Source organism: Nyctereutes procyonoides, unplaced genomic scaffold, assembly GCF_905146905.1.
Source record: "Nyctereutes procyonoides isolate TBG_1078 unplaced genomic scaffold, NYPRO_anot_genome, whole genome shotgun sequence".
Taxonomy (NCBI): domain Eukaryota; kingdom Metazoa; phylum Chordata; class Mammalia; order Carnivora; family Canidae; genus Nyctereutes; species Nyctereutes procyonoides.
Window position 1 is genome coordinate 29169608 of NW_026575120.1, and position 18405 is coordinate 29188012.

Sequence of the window (18405 nt, forward strand, 5' to 3'; positions counted from 1 at the left end):
TAATGATGACCTTTTCTTGAGAGCTCTTTTTGACATGAACTATTATTAAGCCAAATATTCTTCACTTGGAATTTGAGTGATTAAAATTGGAAGCGTAAATATAAGGCAATCTAAATTTTAAGCTATTTCTAGCCTGACACTGTAGTTAGAGATAACTTCAGAGTTTGAGCTTCATCAAGATAGACATTTCATCTATGTATTCTTCCAACTTATTGGTAAAGATGTTGAACCAAATAGAACCCAGGACAGAAATGTATACTAATCTGAACATAATAACCTCTTTGCGGATTGACTCAGAATAACAATTTTGTGTGCTACTAACATGGGTGAAAACTGTAGACTTTTCGTAGTTCATACTTAATACTTCGTGGGTTTCCTGAATCACTGACCCATGAATCTCCTCTGGAGTCACTGATAAACAGAATCAGAGTCCCCTGGGTTGTCAGATTCTAAGGATATGTTTGCTGAAATCTGCCCAGTTTCACATCTTTATGTGAAAGCTGTCTACATATAATTTGTTTATTCTTTTTGCTTCCAGAAAGAGATTTAGGCCTCTTCAGAAGATTTTGGGAAATCTTTGTATCATTAATTCTCTACATGTATCCAATGAACTCAGAAATTCAGAGCTACGTGACTGATTATGTCTTCCATATCTAACTGTTGGTGACCTCGCGCATCACCGAATGGTACACAGACAGTATGATGTTGAAATTTAAACTAGTGTCTCTAACCATCATTTTTAGTATTTAAGTATGTGGTACAGTTATGAATCTTTGCTTTTGAACCCTTAACGTTTCATCTGACTTTCATATTTTTTTGGCTGGCCAGGCCAGGTAGCTAAGATTCCAATGTCATAACCAAATATTTGCTATCTCCTAATTACTAGAGCACTAGCTCTAGTAAGTCGTCACCGGTGCTTCTTCTCTGTATCTAGTAATTTTATAAATCCTACCTTGTTGATAAATGCACCTGGAAGAAATTCTATTTTCCAGTGCCCATTGTCAAGTACATTCTAGAATCTCACCATTAAAAGCTGTTATTACATTTTACGCTGGGAATAAATCCCAAGGAATTTTATAACACATTTTGTTGTACTAGGATTTCATTGAATGTGTCATTAGGAATTTTCAATGAAATGGAATTTTCTGCATGAAAAATAGAAATCTATGTTATTGTTGTTAAGCTTTCATACTAAGTTGGAAGATTATGGCATTTCATAGAACTGAGCTAAAGCTCTTCCTAACTCACCTTCCTGCCACTCATTGTCTTCATATCTCTGCCAAAGATTTTTCTAAAATGTCAAAGAAAAATTGCATTGGACAAATTAAACAGGCTACAAATAATTTATTCAAGACTATTGCAATAAGAAAGAGAAAGTGAACTCAACTCCCCTGTAACAAAAGGCAGGAGAATTTTAAAGCAGAGGGATGAGTGAGTAGAAAAGTAGTGCAGGACATTGGCAGGTTAGTCTTTGTGATTAGGCTATCTGTGTTTGTTAATTCTCACTTATTAGCAGCAATTAAGTAGGCTCCTACCCAACCCATGGAAATTCAAGGATCCAGACACAATCTTCCATAAAGGGTCCATTTCAAAAAGATGCCTCCCATGTCTTTGAGAAGGACATTCTAGGGTTATAAGAGTGGCTGAGAGGCTGGGAGAAGATTGACACCTTAAAAGGACAGAGAAGTAATTTACAATTGGAAGTCTTCTAAATAAGAATTGGGAGGTCAGACACTGTCTTAAGTATAGTCAAGCTGAGGGGAACATTAAGGCCTTCTAGATTAATGTAAATCTGAAACTTTTATCATCTGTTGGGAACCCTATAGTATCTGTCTATCTTTTTAAGAATAAAGTCTCAATTCTTAGCATAAAAAAAATGCAAGTCTCTGGCCTTGGCCTCAGCTTGTACTCTGCATCCATCTATTTTCCTAAGTCCTGAACATTTGCTGTTTATGAGACCTTGGTTTCTCAAAATCTATGGATGATCTAAAACTAAGGGAATTTCTTGTGCCTGAAAAACTCTTGTCTCTGTTGCCAGACTTCCTTATTGTCTTCATTTGGGATAACTCCTCATGAATTGTATCCTGACCTAGGAAATGTGCAACTTCTCTGTATCCTAAACACACTAGTTTCTTGTCTGTCAGAATTCCAGTCACAAGGTATATAATCAAGAGGATGTCTTTAATGTCCCTCTTCTTTTCCCAGTCTATAATATCTTGAGGGCAGGTACTGGTTCTTATTCAGTATTGTGGCCTCACTTCCTAGCACTCTGGTTGTTGCTGGCACAAGAAAATCCTTAAAACTTGTGTGTCAAGTGATTAAGTGGATGACTTATAGACCTGAAAAATATTTTCATACAATTCCATATATATATATTTGAAACACAATTGGCCAGTTAAATGAAAGTGAGTACCAGGAGTTGTTATTTTAGATTATAAATGACAATGTATTTAAGAGAATTTTTTAAAAAGTGAGTCCCTTGGGTTGCCTTCTCAGTTAGTTTACTATTAGGATAAGAAGCAGAATTCAAACTGTAGTTTGAAACCCAGATTGGTAGAGAAACTGCTACTTCCTAGAAAGCATGCCTCCAAAATATTATACTCACATAGAATGCAATGAAAACTACCTAGCTGACTTTTATCTTGGGGTGACGTTTTGAACTAATTTTGGGGAGATTTAGCTCAAGCTATGGAGTACAACCTCTAGGATCACTTTTAATCACAAGAATCAGGTTTCCTGAAACCTTTTACAGACCCCAGCTATGGCAGGGTGCAGTATAAAGTTCTGAGGATGTTCTATATCCTGTTGAATGCTATATGCCTGTTAATTTCCCCTGTTGGTTCCATTGAGCTGTGGCAGTTAATGATGACAAGTTGTTATAAAATGGACTTGTGGGGAAAAATTGGATTGAAACATTGCCAGCTCATTCTCTTTAATTATTATCAGCCATCAAGTTAGAACTTTAGTTCCCTGATAACCCTGACACATTCAAAATTAATGAGGACCATAGGAAAATTCCACTTGCTCGTCCCATCTTCCCTTAGGACTTTCCTCCCTTTCTCTAGTCCCCTGCCTCCCCTCCCTGATTTTTACTTCTAGTCCCTTCTACCCATCATTGTGTGACTTCTTGAATAGTGTTAAAACTATGGCCAAGAAAGTCGGTAACATTTGTTTTTTCTACGTGTAAATAGATTCTCGGATGTTAGCAAAGTATCTGTCTATAGGAAACTCAGAGCCTGTTTTTTCTTTTCTCTTACTTTTTATTTCTTTTTAATTAATAGACTTTTTTTTTTTAAAGAGCAGTTTTAGCTTTACAAAAAGTTTAAGTGGAAAGTACACAGAGTTCCACATAGTCCCCCACTGTAGGCTCCCTACCCCAGCACACAGTTTCCCTTATTAAGATCTTGCTTTAGTATGATATATTCAATTACAATTGGTGAGCTAATGTTAATGCATTATTATTAACTAAGTCCACATTTCTACATTAGGATTCATGTTTGTGTTCTATAGTTTTATGGTTTTTCACAGATGTGTGGCATACATCTACCAAGACAGTATCATTCAGTGTAGCTTCACTGCACTAAGTACCCCTGGGCTAAACCTATTAATCCATCCCTTTCCTGTAACCCTTAGCAACCACTGACTTTTTTTACTCTTCATACTTTTCCAGAATACCATGTAGTTCAAATCATGCAGCACTGTCTTCTTTCAGTTAGCAATATACACTTAAGCTTCCTTCATTATCTTTTGTGGCTTGAAAACTCATTTCTCTTCATTCCCGAATAGTAACCCATTGTACAATGATAAGTTTTGTTTTTCACTTGCCTGTTGAAGCACATCTTGGTGGCTTGCATGTTTTGGCAATTGTGAATAAAGCCAATTGTGAATATTCATGTTCAGATTTTTGTGGGGACATGATTTTGGGCTCATTTGGGTTAATACCAAGGAATAGTTTTGCAGGTAAGAATTTGTTTAGTGCTATCTTCCAAAGTGGCTGCCCATGTTGCACTCTCATCAGCAATGAATAAAAGTTCCTATTGCCTCCTCCTTCTCACCAGTATTTGGTGTTGTCAGATATTTGTTTTTATGTTGTCTATTCTAACAGATATGTAATGGTATCTTGTTGTTTTAATGTGCAATTCCCTAATGACATATGATGTTGAGCACCTTTTTCATGTGTTTATTTACCATCTAAGTCTTTTATCTGGTGAGCTGTCTGTTTAGATCTCTTGCCTACTTTTTTTTTTAAAGATTTTATTTATTTATTCATGAGAGAGAGAGAGAGAGAGAGAGAGAGAGGCAGGGACACAGGCAGAGGGAGAAGCAGGCTCCATGCGCCAGGAGCCCGACGTGGGATTCGATCCCGGGTCTCCAGGATCGCACCCTGGGCCAAAGGCAGGCGCCAAACCGCTGCGCCACCCAGGGATCCCCCGTTGCCTACTTTTTAATTGACTGTTACTTTTGAGTTTTAAGAGTTCTTTGCATATTTTGAATACCAGTCTTTTACCAGATATGTGTTTTGCAAAGATTTTTTTCCCCAGTCTATCTGGTCTTTTCATTTGTTTAACAGTATCTTTAACAGAACAGAAGTCTTAATTCAATTAAGTCCAACTTATCACTTTTCTCTTTTATGGATCATGCTTTCAGTGTTGTAGTCACCTGTCATTGCCAAACATAAGCTTGCCTAGCTTCTCGCCTGTGTTATTTTCCAGGGAACAGTTTCTTTTTCAGCCTATCAGTTTCTCAAGGCTGTGTATAGGTTGATAGAAAGAGAGTGAGTATTGATTATGCCAACAAATCTAAAATCAATGCTTAAGGAAATGTCACATTTTAAAAAGATTATCTCTAAATAGTATTAACATAAAATAAATTAATTGTAAGATTATATATTCCCTGATTTACCATAGTATTTGAAATGCTTCCCTATTTTGTGAATTTTTAACTTAGATTTATTCTTTTCAGGAGGCGACAGTGTTTTTATTTAGCCTCGAGACTGCAATTCTAACATTTTTATGTATACACTTAGAGCTAAAAACCCAATCTTTGCAAATCCCTGAAGTTTCTGAGAAGTTTTTCTCTAAGGTCACACACCTTCTTTTAATGATCCTGTTGAAGATGGTTTTTCATGTTTTGAATAGTTTAGCAGCCCCATTCAGCTGCAATTCTGTTGTAACAGGAATGACACTGTAATAAAGAGAGAGATAGACAAACCAACTGACATAAACATCTTAAATATGTAAGGAAAAGGTGATGATTTCACTTGTATTTATTTTTATTATTTTTAAACTTTTTTTTAATTTTATTTAAATTTAATTAATTAACATACATGTATTACTGGTTTCAGAGGTAGAGGTCAGTGATTCACCAGTCTTATAGAACACCCAGTGCTCAGGACATTATGTGCCCTCCCTAATACCCATCACCCAGTTACCCCATCCCTCCACCCTCTCCCCTCCAATGACCCTCAGTTTGTTTCCTATGTATGATTTCACTTGTAGAGGAAGGCTCTCAGGACAGCTGAAAAGAGTCTGCATCAGTGTCTGGCTTCAGCTTCCCTGAGAGTGCACATGAGCCCCCTCTAAGAGGATTTAGGGGGCAAGATTATGATTGAATTCTGAGAAACATTTGTCAGGGTGTTGGGGTGCATTCAAGGTATCAAGCAGAAATATGGTTGGGGGAATGGACTTCTTTGAATATTTCTGCTTTACCATAACCTAACTCTTGCTCTGAAAAACAGATTAAGACAGAGTACATCTAGGGTGCTACAGTGTTGATATATTTGAGAAACTGGTTCAGACTTGCCTGGGCTGTACCCTTGGGTTGAAAAATAACTGCAAGGATTGTGAAAATCTCAATGATGATCGCTATCCACATAAAGGTCTCTTGAGTCACAGTGTTCCAGTATATGTTGTTTGGCAGCTCATTGCATCTGTCATCCTGTGCTTGTCTAATCCCACCTTTGCTCCTCTTATTTGTATTCTCTATATGTTATATTGCATGCATTTCTCATCCTTATTGCAAATTCAACTTTTGTTTGGAGAAGTACTATAGGAGCTTCTTGATAGAGGGTGTGTCCTTTATTCAATCCTTGGATTGTTTGATAGCTTGGTTTATGTGTAAAAGTCTTAGAATGCTGAAGGCCTTGTTTGATTACCTGCCTGACCATGTAGATGCCTGTACAGTTTAAAACTAAATAATTTCTGATCCTTTATATGTCACCTAGTTATTCTTTTCTGGAAATTTGTAGATGCTTTGTCCCCAGTATTCTTAAATTTTAAAACAAAATGTCTTCCTATTGTTTTATTGTTATTGTGCTAGGCACCTGTCAGGCCATTTCAGTTTGAAGGTAATGTTCTTCAGTTCTAAGAAATATTTTTTATTTTATTTCTTTAAAAAAATATTTTATTTATTTATTTGACACAGACAGAGAGAGAAACAACACATAAGTAGGCAGAGTGCCAGGGAGAGGGAGAGGGTGAAGAAGGCTCCCCGCTGAGCAGAGAGCCGGATACAAGTCTTGATCCCAGGAACCTGGAATCATGGCCTGAGCTTAAGGCAGACACTTAACCGACTGAGCCACCCAGTCACCCCTTATTTTGTTTATTTCTGATAATTACCCCTTTTGCTCTTCTCTGGTTTTTGGAACTCCTGTTATTTGAATGTTGGACCACTTGACCCAGTCTTATTTTTCTTAGCATTTCTCTTGTATTTTATGCCTCCTTTTATTTTTGCTCTAAGTTTATGAAGAGTTCCTCAACTTTATCTTCTATTCTTTCCATTAAACTCTATTTTTTTTATCAGTTTTTAAAATTTTCAATATTTGTTATATGAGTGATGTTCCTTCTCCTTTTTCTTCCTCATATTCTTTATCTTCTTTTAATATAATCTGTTTATATTTCATAGATGGAAATTTTTCTTTTAACTATCTGAGGATTCCTCAGAGAGGAGACTTCAAATTTTTTTTCCAAAAAAGTGTAAGGTTCTGACTGCCAACTTTTGGAGAGTAGTGAGGGAGAAATCTGGGAATCTTTGCATTCTTCAGATGGTTAGTTAATCCCCCATTGTCTGTAAAGTAATTACACTTGCCAAGAGTGGCTAGTAGAATCTAGTCATCCATTTTGGCTGTCCCTCCAATCTGTTTGTGAGTCGCATGAAACGGCCAGTTACAAGACTTCTGAGGGTTTTCTGTAGAAATCATGTTGGTTCTCATCAATCCTACCCATGGTTTAAGATTGGATTCTATAGGTGCTATGGGTCATTTACCAGTTTTCCATCTGCTTCATCTGTTACTCTCTGCTCACTGTTTCTCCTCCTTTTTTCTTGGTTTATGTCTTTAAAAAAATCCATTTACTGTAATTTAGTAGCATTTCTGGCAAGAGAAAAGGAGGTGTTAAATCTTCCATCTTAACTGAGAAACCAGCTTGTTCTTTACTGCTTAGAACTTATAAATTCCATTTGATCCCTGCAAATAAAAGTTCCATTATGTAGGCTGAGTATTGGCTATTGCTTTTTGGAGTCAAATAAAATCGTTAATGCCAAAATAACATGAACCATCAGGATTGGGGATAATGATGCTAATGCTCAAGTGATAACTGTTTTCATTGTTCCCAATAAATATGAATGAAACTTCATTGAAGTGGTAGTTGGTTGTCAATATTATAAAAGGAAGGTGATAATTTCCACAAATTTCTACTTTATCCACCAAGTTAAGCCCCAAGTGATACTGTCAGATTACAGTATTTTTGTACTACAGTTATTTTCTCATTGCAGAAAGAATAGAAGTTTGTTTTAAGAAAACAGGAATAGGGCAGCCTGGGTGGCTCAGTGGTTTACTGCTGCCTTCAGCCCAGAGTGTGATCCTGGAGACCTGGGATCAAGTCCCACATCAGGCTCCCTGCATGGGGCCTGCTTCTCCCTCTGCCTGTGTCTCTGCCTCTGTCTCTCTCTTCCTCTGTGTCTCTCATGAATAAATAAAATCTTTAAAAAAAAAAAAACAGGAATATAACTTATGGAACTACCAGCTAATCCTTACAGTATTATGATAAACTGAAAGATATATGATTAGATGTGTTCCTTTTCTAGCTAAAATTGCTCAAAAGATAGTAAAGGGAGTACATGAGAAAGAACATTGATATTTTGGCTATTCATTTTTAAATATACTGTTGCATTTAATCTTCACAAAAACCTAGAAGATACCTATCCTAAATACCATAGTCCTCACTTTAAGGATCAGATGAATTGAGTAATTTACAGGACCAAAGAGCTAATGTGAGTAATTCCTAAGATTAAAACAGCATTGGGATTTGAATCCAAGAGAGAATGACTATAAATCCTTTCTACTGCATACTGCTACTTTCATAGGATAAATTTGACAGCAATTGTCAGTAACTATGGTATTAAATTGTGGTGGAGAATGCCTTTTTTTAAGCCCAATTTATAGCTTACATCAATCAAAAGCACTCTTTCTCTTAATTGACTTCTTGAGGAATATTGCAAAGTAGCTGATTTTATACTTACAGTAGAAATGAATGACACATCTTTGAAAACTTTTTCCAAGCTATACCTTCTTGATGCTAGCTAGGTCTGGAATATCTACTCTCTAAATGTAGTTTAAAATATCTGCTACCACATACATTGAATTTATGGCCAGATTAACTCCAAGCATTGATAATAGAAGGAAACGAGAGATGTTGAAAGGATTCCTGCATTTCGAAAAAAATATATCTCCTAATTTAAATAAACAGATAAGTATTGATCAAATTTCATTTCTCTACATTGGCACATTTGAAATTAAGAGAATACATCATTAAGACTCTAACATGGGCTCTCATGTTAGAAATAGTTACATTTTATTTTCATAACATTTGACTGACTTTCTAGGCCAAAATTTTAGCTTCTCCTCCTCATTCCTCAAGGGTTAAAAATCTTTATTCTTCCTTTACTTCAGTGGCTAATTTTATTTGGATCTATTTAGTAGTCTAGCTGAGGATGATTATTTTAATTAGTAGTTTTAGGAATCTTCTCATTGAAGTTTCCTTCCATTTCTTTTAAAGATGCATGATTACCACATGATGACTTTTATGATGTTTCTGTTTATATTCAAAAAGAAAAGAAAAATATTTTTCCAGATTATTATTTCCCCTCAACACATGACACTTGCAGGGCTCCTTACCCTTTTGCTTACTGCCTCCTCTACTCCAACCCAACGCATGCTCTGTCTCCTGCTCCAAACCTTTGTTTTTTTTTTTTTTTTTTTTTTTTTTTTTGCCTCCTCTGGAAAGCTGACCTAGCCTGTAAAGACATACTTTCTCTTTTACACTTGAGCATGCTCTAAGCTCTTCTTCCTCTTGTTACAAATTTATTGACTATCTACCATTGCTATACCAGACATTATGGTTGTGATAGTATTTATTCACATGTTTACATAGTTCTACAAGATGATGACTGTTTTCAAGCTTTATGTATGCAAGACTTTGGTTTCCATTAGAGAGATCAATACCACACTCTGTTGCTTTAGGTTGCCAATCTAAGAGGTATCATTGAGAAAGAAACTATTTCTTTTTCTCCAGACTACCCTCACTTCCCTAACTAAAAGAGCCAGTGGGGCTTCATTTATAGGGAGCATAAAACTATCCTCCTGGCAAGAATTAGTCCCACTCTCCTATAGTTTTCGAATGACTAAACTCATATTTAATGTAGCCTATGCTACAGTTATTATTGTTTATATGTATGTCTTCTCTACTACTTTGTGAGTTCCACAAGATTTCTTCATGCATTTTATATGTATTTTATTCTCTGTATTATTAATTTTTAATGCATTTTGCATTTCAGACCCATTTATTGATGATGAGGCTTTAAAAATTCAATGGGTGAAAGGTTTTAGAAAATCTTTAGTGAGCATCATTGTCATATCATATGCTTGCTAGACTCTAGTTGGTTAATTTAGAATTTTGAAGGGTGTTCTTTTTTTGTTAAATAATAGATTTAATAGTATAACTGCACTTTTAAAATTAGACATAGGCAATACATATTTTGAAGTTTTGGGAAGGAGACTATTTTTCAGTGTTTCAGGAATCTTGTGGTTATATCTGAAGTAGGAAGTTCTATCCATTAAAGCCTCTGTATGACATTTGCCACCGCCTAAATGTAAGATATTTAAGACCATAACAGCTTTTCCTAACTGTTCCCTGAAGCTCTGCTGCTACCACATTTACACTGACCATCTTTAAAATCAATTGGATTTTTAAAGTTTCCAGGATTTTTTTTTTTTTTTTGGTTTGTTGTTTTGTTGTTTTTTAAACATTTCATATCTATGTAGTTCTGGTGTTAGCCACCAGGTAGCACAGTGGCTGGAGTAGCTTGAGTCTCTTAAACAGGAAATTGCTGCACACTGACAGAAAGGTTAAGCTCCATGCATTCAGGAAGGAAAGGAGTAAGTATCCAGAATCATGATTTTTTAATTCCTTTCTCTGGTAGTACATTGACCATTGAAAATGCAGGCATAAATTATTAGCTGGCTGTGAGCCGCCTCCTGGTCCTGCCAGTACACTGTTTCCATGACATTACAGTTCATAATAGGGCCACCAAGACAAAATAAAGGCTGGCCAGGTGGCAAGGGACAACATGGCTCATGCAAGGAAAGCTTATGAAATAAAGAGATTGAATCACAAGGGAGGTTTGAGAATTTTGTATATTGAAATGTCCAAAACACTAATAATATTTATGAGATTTTATTTTAACCATAAGAAACACATCTATGCCAATCTAGAAAAATCAAATATGTTATTTTAGACTTTTCTCTTTCCTTCACCCTTAGCTATCCCTCTGGGTATTCTAGTTGTGCGTGGAGACTGTGATTTGGAGACTTGCCGTATGTACATAGATCGCCTACAGGAGGTGAGTTTCTTTAGCCAATTATTTATTCTTAGTTTTCCATTTTTGTAAACAATTACCAGCTATATATATATATATATATGTATATATATAGCCATATATATGCATCTGGGGAGGAAATGGAAGTGTGGTGTCCTTGCCTGTTAAGCATTGACCACATCTTCTCTCTCCCTGACCCCCCACTGCTATTTTCCCTCCTCAGGTGACTGAAATGGGAAAGGATGTTGCTCTAGTGTGATCCATAACTATAGCTTGGAACATCTTGTCTTCTTGCCAGACTACATCCCTGTGTTTTTTGAGCTATATAAAATTTCAAAGGGTCCTGATAAATAATGAATGAGAACAGAGAGATTATTTAATGTTTTGTATCTAGTCCAGTCTTCTGTCAAAGATCACTACATTTTTTAAAAATATAACTTCTACAGGAAAGAAAACCCTTCCATCTTTCATAGGAATTCATGTCAGAACACAGAAGAATATTCTCCTTTTTTCCTCTGTATGATTTACCATAGAGAAGGACAATGGAAGAGACCTCATGAATGTGAACTACACCAGTAAAGTCAGGAGACCCAGACCCATCATTGCAGTGGCCATTGATTGTTTTTGCAAAACTTTGACGAGGAGTATTCACTATGTCCATTCTACAAATGATGAAAAGCATAAATATCCACTTCTTCATCATTGTTTCTTGATGAAAGATGCACATTAAAATCATTTTTTTTTCTGGATGTGGTCTAGACATTTGTATTCTTTAAGCTGGTGGGTAATTTTGATAGATACCACAAGTTGAACAACTCTCTTCTAGGTGACACATTATACATAAGTAAATATCACAAATAAGATATAAATTACTTAAAATATCTTCCAGTTGTAACCACTTAGCTTTGAACATGAGATTCTATTTCTCTTGGTGGCAATAAAATCAGGTAGGAGGCATAAATATAAAGAATTGTTAAGTTTTCTTTTCAGCATTTTTAAAGATAGAGATGGAATTGTGAATACAATATATTTTGAGATAGAGAGCAAACTTTGAATACTGATGTGGATGAGAGAAGAAAAGTCAGCAAATTTTATACTTGTGGCTTTATTTGGCTATCTTTTTACCAAGGATAACTTTAACATGTTAAAGTAACTCTTGGGTAAGTTAAGATTTCACAGTAGTAAACTACATGACTGATGAATTGACTTTGTTGAAAACTACCAATATTCAACTAAAATTAAGATTCTTAAAAAAAAAAGAATGAATGAACTCAAAGAGGATAAGTTTTCAAACTAAGCTGTGCACAGAGAGTAGGTTGGTAAAGCCCTATGGGAAGCAGGTCTGAGGACAAAGGTACCCAGGATTGCTGACATCTGTAAATAGAATCACTATCCTCATTAACAAGGAAGCCTTCAGGACATGATCATGGTGACAACTTAGTTATAAAACTTTGTAAAGGGAGCCAGACACTCAGAATCTGCCAGTAAAACCTCATTAATTTCAACCCTATTAATTTGCACTTCTTAATAATGCAGAGGTGGCCAAAGACTTTCTCTTTGCTATCTATGAAAACCTGTGTTTGCCAAGCACTTATCGGTATAAACACAATTACTATGACAATTTGTATTTGGTCTAAGATAAATAAATTCTTTCTAAGTACTGAAAGGGATTTTAGAAGCTTTCTTCATAAGTCAAAAGTTAGGTGCAAATTAAATACAACCCTCATTTATTAAAACAAAATTGGCTATTTTTTACTTTTGATCTTTTTGACCCTTGAAATTATATCACTTACTTCTAAAACTATTTAGGATTTATAGATTTCAGTAGCTAACTGGCCTTTCTTCTCTCATTCCAGCTTGGTTTGTTTTTGTTATTTTGGGCATTTTCTTCTGTGTTTAACCTTGATGAATTTGGAAGAGTTAGATCCTTTCTAGATGAATTTAATAATATTAAATTGGGAGTTTGGTTCATAGAGTTATAGAGTCAGCCTGTTCAAACTAATCTTAAGGTATGGATTTTTTTCCCCCATTTTCTCATTAGGACCTGCAGTCAGTTTCTTCTGGCTCCCAGAGAGTTCATTACCAGGTAACACATAATTGACCCCCTGTTGTTTTCTTACCTCCCCCATAAAAGAAGGTCCATCTTTCAATCAATGTTCATAGGCCAAATCTTCCCTAGGGATGGAGTTGGTACTAAGAACTAAGTGAAGCAGACATTCTGATTCTTTTACATTTTCCTGGTTTTGGACTATCCTAGTGTAGCACAGATTTAGACTGTGGATTTTCTCCCAGATCGTTTAGAAAATATTATAAAACGAAGTGCTATCAACGGTAAATATTAGAAATTCAGTTCAAACTAGCTTGAGAGGGAAAGAGTCTATTGGTTCACATCAGCAAAAAGTTGAGATCAAGGGTGGACTTTATGTATCCTTTGGCCATGCTTCATGCTTCATTTTTCTGCTGGCCTTTCTGCTCTATTCTCCTCATCTGTCAATTTCACCTCTCAACTAGATGTTTCCATGTCCAACATGGCTGCCATTAGCAATCAGGGCTGCATGTGTCTTCTTCACATCCAGGAAAATGAGTTATCTCTTCCCACAGCCATCAAGCAAATGTTCTCAAATGCATTCTGACTGGCACATCCTGGTGTTTTGGACAGGATCTAGAAACCCAACCTGCCTCTCTCTCTTGTGACTCACATGAAGTCCTCAGGAAAACACTCAGATATCCTTTGGCCCAACAATCTTTGGGAAGACAGTTATCTCCTGCCTTCCCTGTCCCTAGTCAATTGCACTCTCTAGCCATCCTCTTACAAATTAGATTTCTCAGACATGGTTCAGATCCCAGTGTTCAGTACACTCCAAACTGTATGGGGCAAACATAAAGCTCTGAGTGGTCCCAATAAATCCCTTTTCTTTGGGAAGCCATTACCCTTCCCTGCTAGAGGGGTGTGTGGCAGTTAGAGCATGCCAAGATTCCCTCCGAATAAGTCCTATCCTAGACCCTTTCATATCTCCATGTGGGGGACAAATGTTTAAAGATGTCTCAGTCTGAGAATCCTGGTTTAGCACCTCACATTTGCTTTTGGTTTCTTTTTTGCTACACCTCAACATCCTTTTATATAAACAACATTTTCTAAGCCATTTTTAAAAACTTTATCTTGTAACCTCCAGGTAGCTTCTCTGCCTGCTGGTGGATACAGTATATCTTCAGCCAAGGCAGTCTAATTATCCTGAGGCTTAATGACAGAAATAGCCTTGGTGTTCTTGTTTGTTTATATATTTATGTTTCAAACAAAGTACCCCACTATTCAAGAGTCTTTTCTTCCACCTGGCCTCAATAAGAAGGATAAGAATTCACTTATATTATATTTACTTTGAGAAAACAAACTCTGCTTCTGAGATCGTTTATCAACCATTAAAAGTCTAATTTCCACTTTATTTTTCAGAGCACAACATTCCTCCCATTGGTTATTTGCATATTTACCTGAAACCACTAAGCTTAATTTTATTTTTAAAAGTTTGGTACTTTTAGAGGCTACAGCTGATCTCTACTCTTTAAAAATTGGCCCTATTACTTATAAGATTTTATGAAACTGTCAAGTTTTTTTTTAAGTTGGTACTCTACTCATGAACAGTTTTCATCTTTGCATTTTTATCAAGACATTTCAGATATTTTTTCCAAATAGTTTTATGAAATTAATACATCTCTTTATTACTCTGGCTTATTTGATGTAGTCATTTGGATGTGAGAGTTTTAATAGGTAAATATTTTGTGCCATGTTTTCTTTATACCATATTTGTACATGTTTGCACAGAGATCAGGAGATGGTTGACATTATAGCATATGAGAAGGGCATTTGTTTCATTTGTTATTTGGTAACAAAAACATGCAAAAGAATTAGTGGTATTTATTTAACTATATCAAGAGTTTGCTGTGGTTTTTTTGTTTGTTTTTTTGTTTGTTTCTTTGTAGTCAAGTCAAACTTTAGTATCAAAACTGCCGCATTATAAATGTCACATCAGAAGCTTTTATGCACTGACCACATAGGATAACCAATGCAGTGACGAAAGATGAGTGTCAGGAGTGTTACTGTGTCCACACCTCTACTTGCAGAGTTATAAAAAAAAACAGGGGCCTTTGGGCATTAAGGAAAGAGTGGAAAAAGAAATCTAGGAAAGCCCAAGATCTGCTCATGTAATAAGAAGCTGAGGGGGAGCGTTTGAATTAACATGATGAGGGAGTAAGTAGAGGGTGGTGAGGAAATTTCCTGAGCAGAGGTAAGGAAATGGGGGACAATAAATATTCACATTTGGCTCTGATCTTAGGCAGTCAGTAGAAGGAGGAGTGAGTGAGAGGGATGGGGAATAGAGAGTTCTGTTTTAGCCACACTAATTTTTTTATGCCCATTAGATCCAAGAGGTTTTGGTGTATAGAAAATGAGATATTAAAAAAAGAAAAGAAAATGAGATATATGAATTTTAAAGCTTATTGAAAAATTCAGGTCTGGAGATAGAAATTGGTGGGTCATTAGGAAGTAGATGGTACTTAAAACTATGAGGCTGGAGGAGATCACTTAGGAAGAGTTTAGATAAAAAAGAGGGCTCCATGTCATATCTGCATGTACTGATGGGTCAAGAAGAGTGGAAGTTTAAGAGAACCATTAATCCAGAAGAGTCATAGAAACTGAGATGAGCAACCAGAGAACTGGAAATCAAGGGGAAGGTGGAATCATGAAAGCCAAGAGTGAAATATGTTTCAGGGAAGGAGGAAGCAGTGAAATGTGTCAGTGCTGTGGAGAGGCTGAGATGACATAGATTGAATTCTATAGCATTCTGACGGTTTATAGGTTTATAAACCTAGTTATAGTCTTATAACATGGCATAAACTAGGTTTATAAACCTAGTTATAGTCTTATAACATGGCATAGAAGTGCTATTAGCTTCACAAAGGAAGTGACCAAACCAACCAGCAGGAAATTTAATATTAAATTTGTGTTTCCTAATGCAGTAACTAATAATACCAGACTCCAGTCTGTCGGGTACTAGACAGGGGGGATGTAAGAGAAAGACCTGTCAGAAACACAGACAACAAAATGCATTAAATGGCACTGAGGGAGGCACTTGATGGCATGAGCACTGGGTGTTATACTATATGTTGGCAAATCAAACTCCAATAAAAAAAAAAAATATATATATATATATATATAAAATTTAAAGAATTTAAATGCATTTAAATGGGCTTTCTTGTGTAGGAGATAGCACAAACTAAGCTTGGAAAATTCATTTTGACAGAATGAATAAATACCAGTAAGTTAAGAAGAAAAAAAACCACCCAAAAACAAAGCATGAGAAATTCCTATCAGCTCACTTATTGGCAGCTGGTATTTTACCTGCCTATTTTCTAAGGCTAGAAAAAACCCAAGAGAAAACAGCATTTAGAAGGGTGTGTTAGTGCCCAAGTCACCTTATTAGTGAGACAAATGACAGTTCCTAGTCATTTAAGCATTTCATTGCTTTGGTTTCTTCCTTTCCTAAATTCATAATGAATTGCCAACAAAGCCCGAAGACTCAAAAGCAACACCTTATATTAACCTAACAAGGCATTATGGGTTCTACAAGAATGTGTTGGATATTTATAGCCTGCTGAAAATTCCTGCCTACACTGTCTCTGAGGTCAAAATACAAAGGCCCCTCCATCTTAATGACATGTCTTATAACCTGTAGCTGATAAGTTAGACAAGCAAAATGCACTGTGCTGACGGATTCAGGATATTCTTGAGCTTGACAGAAGAGATAGAAGTCATAGAGAAATCGGACTCTGCCTACCAATTTGATAGAAATTTTTCTTGAGGCCACCTCCTATGAAATTATTCGTTCTCTGTTCCCTCTCTGTTCTTAATTATATTCCTTTTTAGCCCTATGTTGCTAAGTTAAGGAGTAGAAGCAGATACAACTGTTCCAGTGATTCTCAACAGGGGGAAATTTTGCTCCTTGATATAGGGCATTTGGCAATTTGGATATTTTTGTATATGACCATCAGGTGAGGTAGTGCTACTGGAATGTGTTGAGTAGAGGCCAGGGATGCTGCTGAACATCTTATAATGCACAGGACAGCCCCCACAGCAAGGAATTATCCACCCCCTAATATCAATAGTGAGACTCATGTGAAACCCTGAGTCATTCCGATGGCTCTCAAGACATTACTAGAGACCACGGGCAGATGTAAGTAAGACCTAGGTGAGCAGAAGAAATGAGGAAGGAGCAGGATGAGAAAAAAATAGTGCAGGGAAACAGGCATCTGTAGATATGGCACAGGAAAATAACAGAGAGCCGGGGATAATGGAACCAGGAGCAGTAAAGGTTTTTTGTAGACAATGAGTTTCCCCATTTCCCTTGTGTTGTGCTCCATGAATGTAGTGGGCATATGAGAGTGTGCTTTCCAGAATCTTATGAGCTAACCACATGAGCTCTTAGAGTACAGTAGGATTCAATAGTAGCTGCAAAAAAGGAATCTATCCAGGTGATGATGATGATGATGATGATGATTCTTCTTCTTCTTCTTCTTCTTCTTCTTCTTCTTCTTCTTCTTCTTCTTCTTCAAGAATTAATTTACTTTAAACTAACACTAGAATGGCTGGAATACTTCAGAATAGGTATAACATTTTCAAACAGTTCTTTCATCCTTTAGAAATGTCCTTCACTTCCATAAGAAAAAAAAATCCCTCCTGGTCAGATCTGAGTCTGTGTCAATTTGCTCTGATCCCTCTTCCCCACTTTACATAAATACCTGAACTTCTGGGAGATAGATTTACATACTTCACCAGAGTGCTGTCCTAGGTAAACAGCATTTGCCCACAAATACTTGATCTATTTCTCTTTTCTTGACTATCCTTATTCATCTCTCTCCTTTTTCTGAAGCCGCCTCCTCTTAATTTGTTTTCTGGATTTTAGACGTCTTTCAGTGGATGGGTTCAAACAAGTTTAAGGGGTCACCCTGGGAATTAATTTATCTTGTCTTAGAGAAGGACAGGGGTTAGCTAGGAACTTAGTAGAGTGTTGTTCCTTTGGGCTAGATCAAAGCTGTCAGAAATGGATCAAATGAGGAATGAAAATAAGACTTGCCTGGGGCCAGGTCTGTTGCAAGAGAAGGCATTGGTACTGCTAACACAGACACACATGCGCATACAGTGTAGTTGTTGTTAATAGAGGACTTTCTCACACAAGAGGGCTCTTAAAAATGTTAAAATATCTTTCATTTTCATTTTCTAAACCATTATTATTTCTTCACTTTTCAAAGCTGCTTTTGGAAATGGGCATCCCATTTCTGTATTCTTCTGCTGCAGAAGTTATCGGCAGTAAAGTAGATTTGAGGAGCAAGAGTTTTGAAAGACAAAAATAATGGTAGCAAAGTCTATTAATGGGGATTATAGTTGAACAAAGATGAGCAAACACATATTTTCTACCCATCCCTGGTAGATCTGTTCACCAAGGATAAAAATATATGTTTATACAACGTGGTGATGAATGGAAA

The 18405-nt window shown here is 36.3% G+C and overlaps 1 protein-coding gene across 1 annotated transcript in view; it reads left to right on the forward strand.

The window, feature by feature from the left end:
* DGKI (diacylglycerol kinase iota) overlaps positions 1-18405 on the forward strand; it is a 420356-nt gene that overhangs the window by 311132 nt on the left and 90819 nt on the right. The window contains 2 exon segments of the mRNA XM_055335472.1: positions 10817-10896; positions 12914-12958. Coding sequence (XP_055191447.1) covers positions 10817-10896; positions 12914-12958 — 125 coding nt within the window.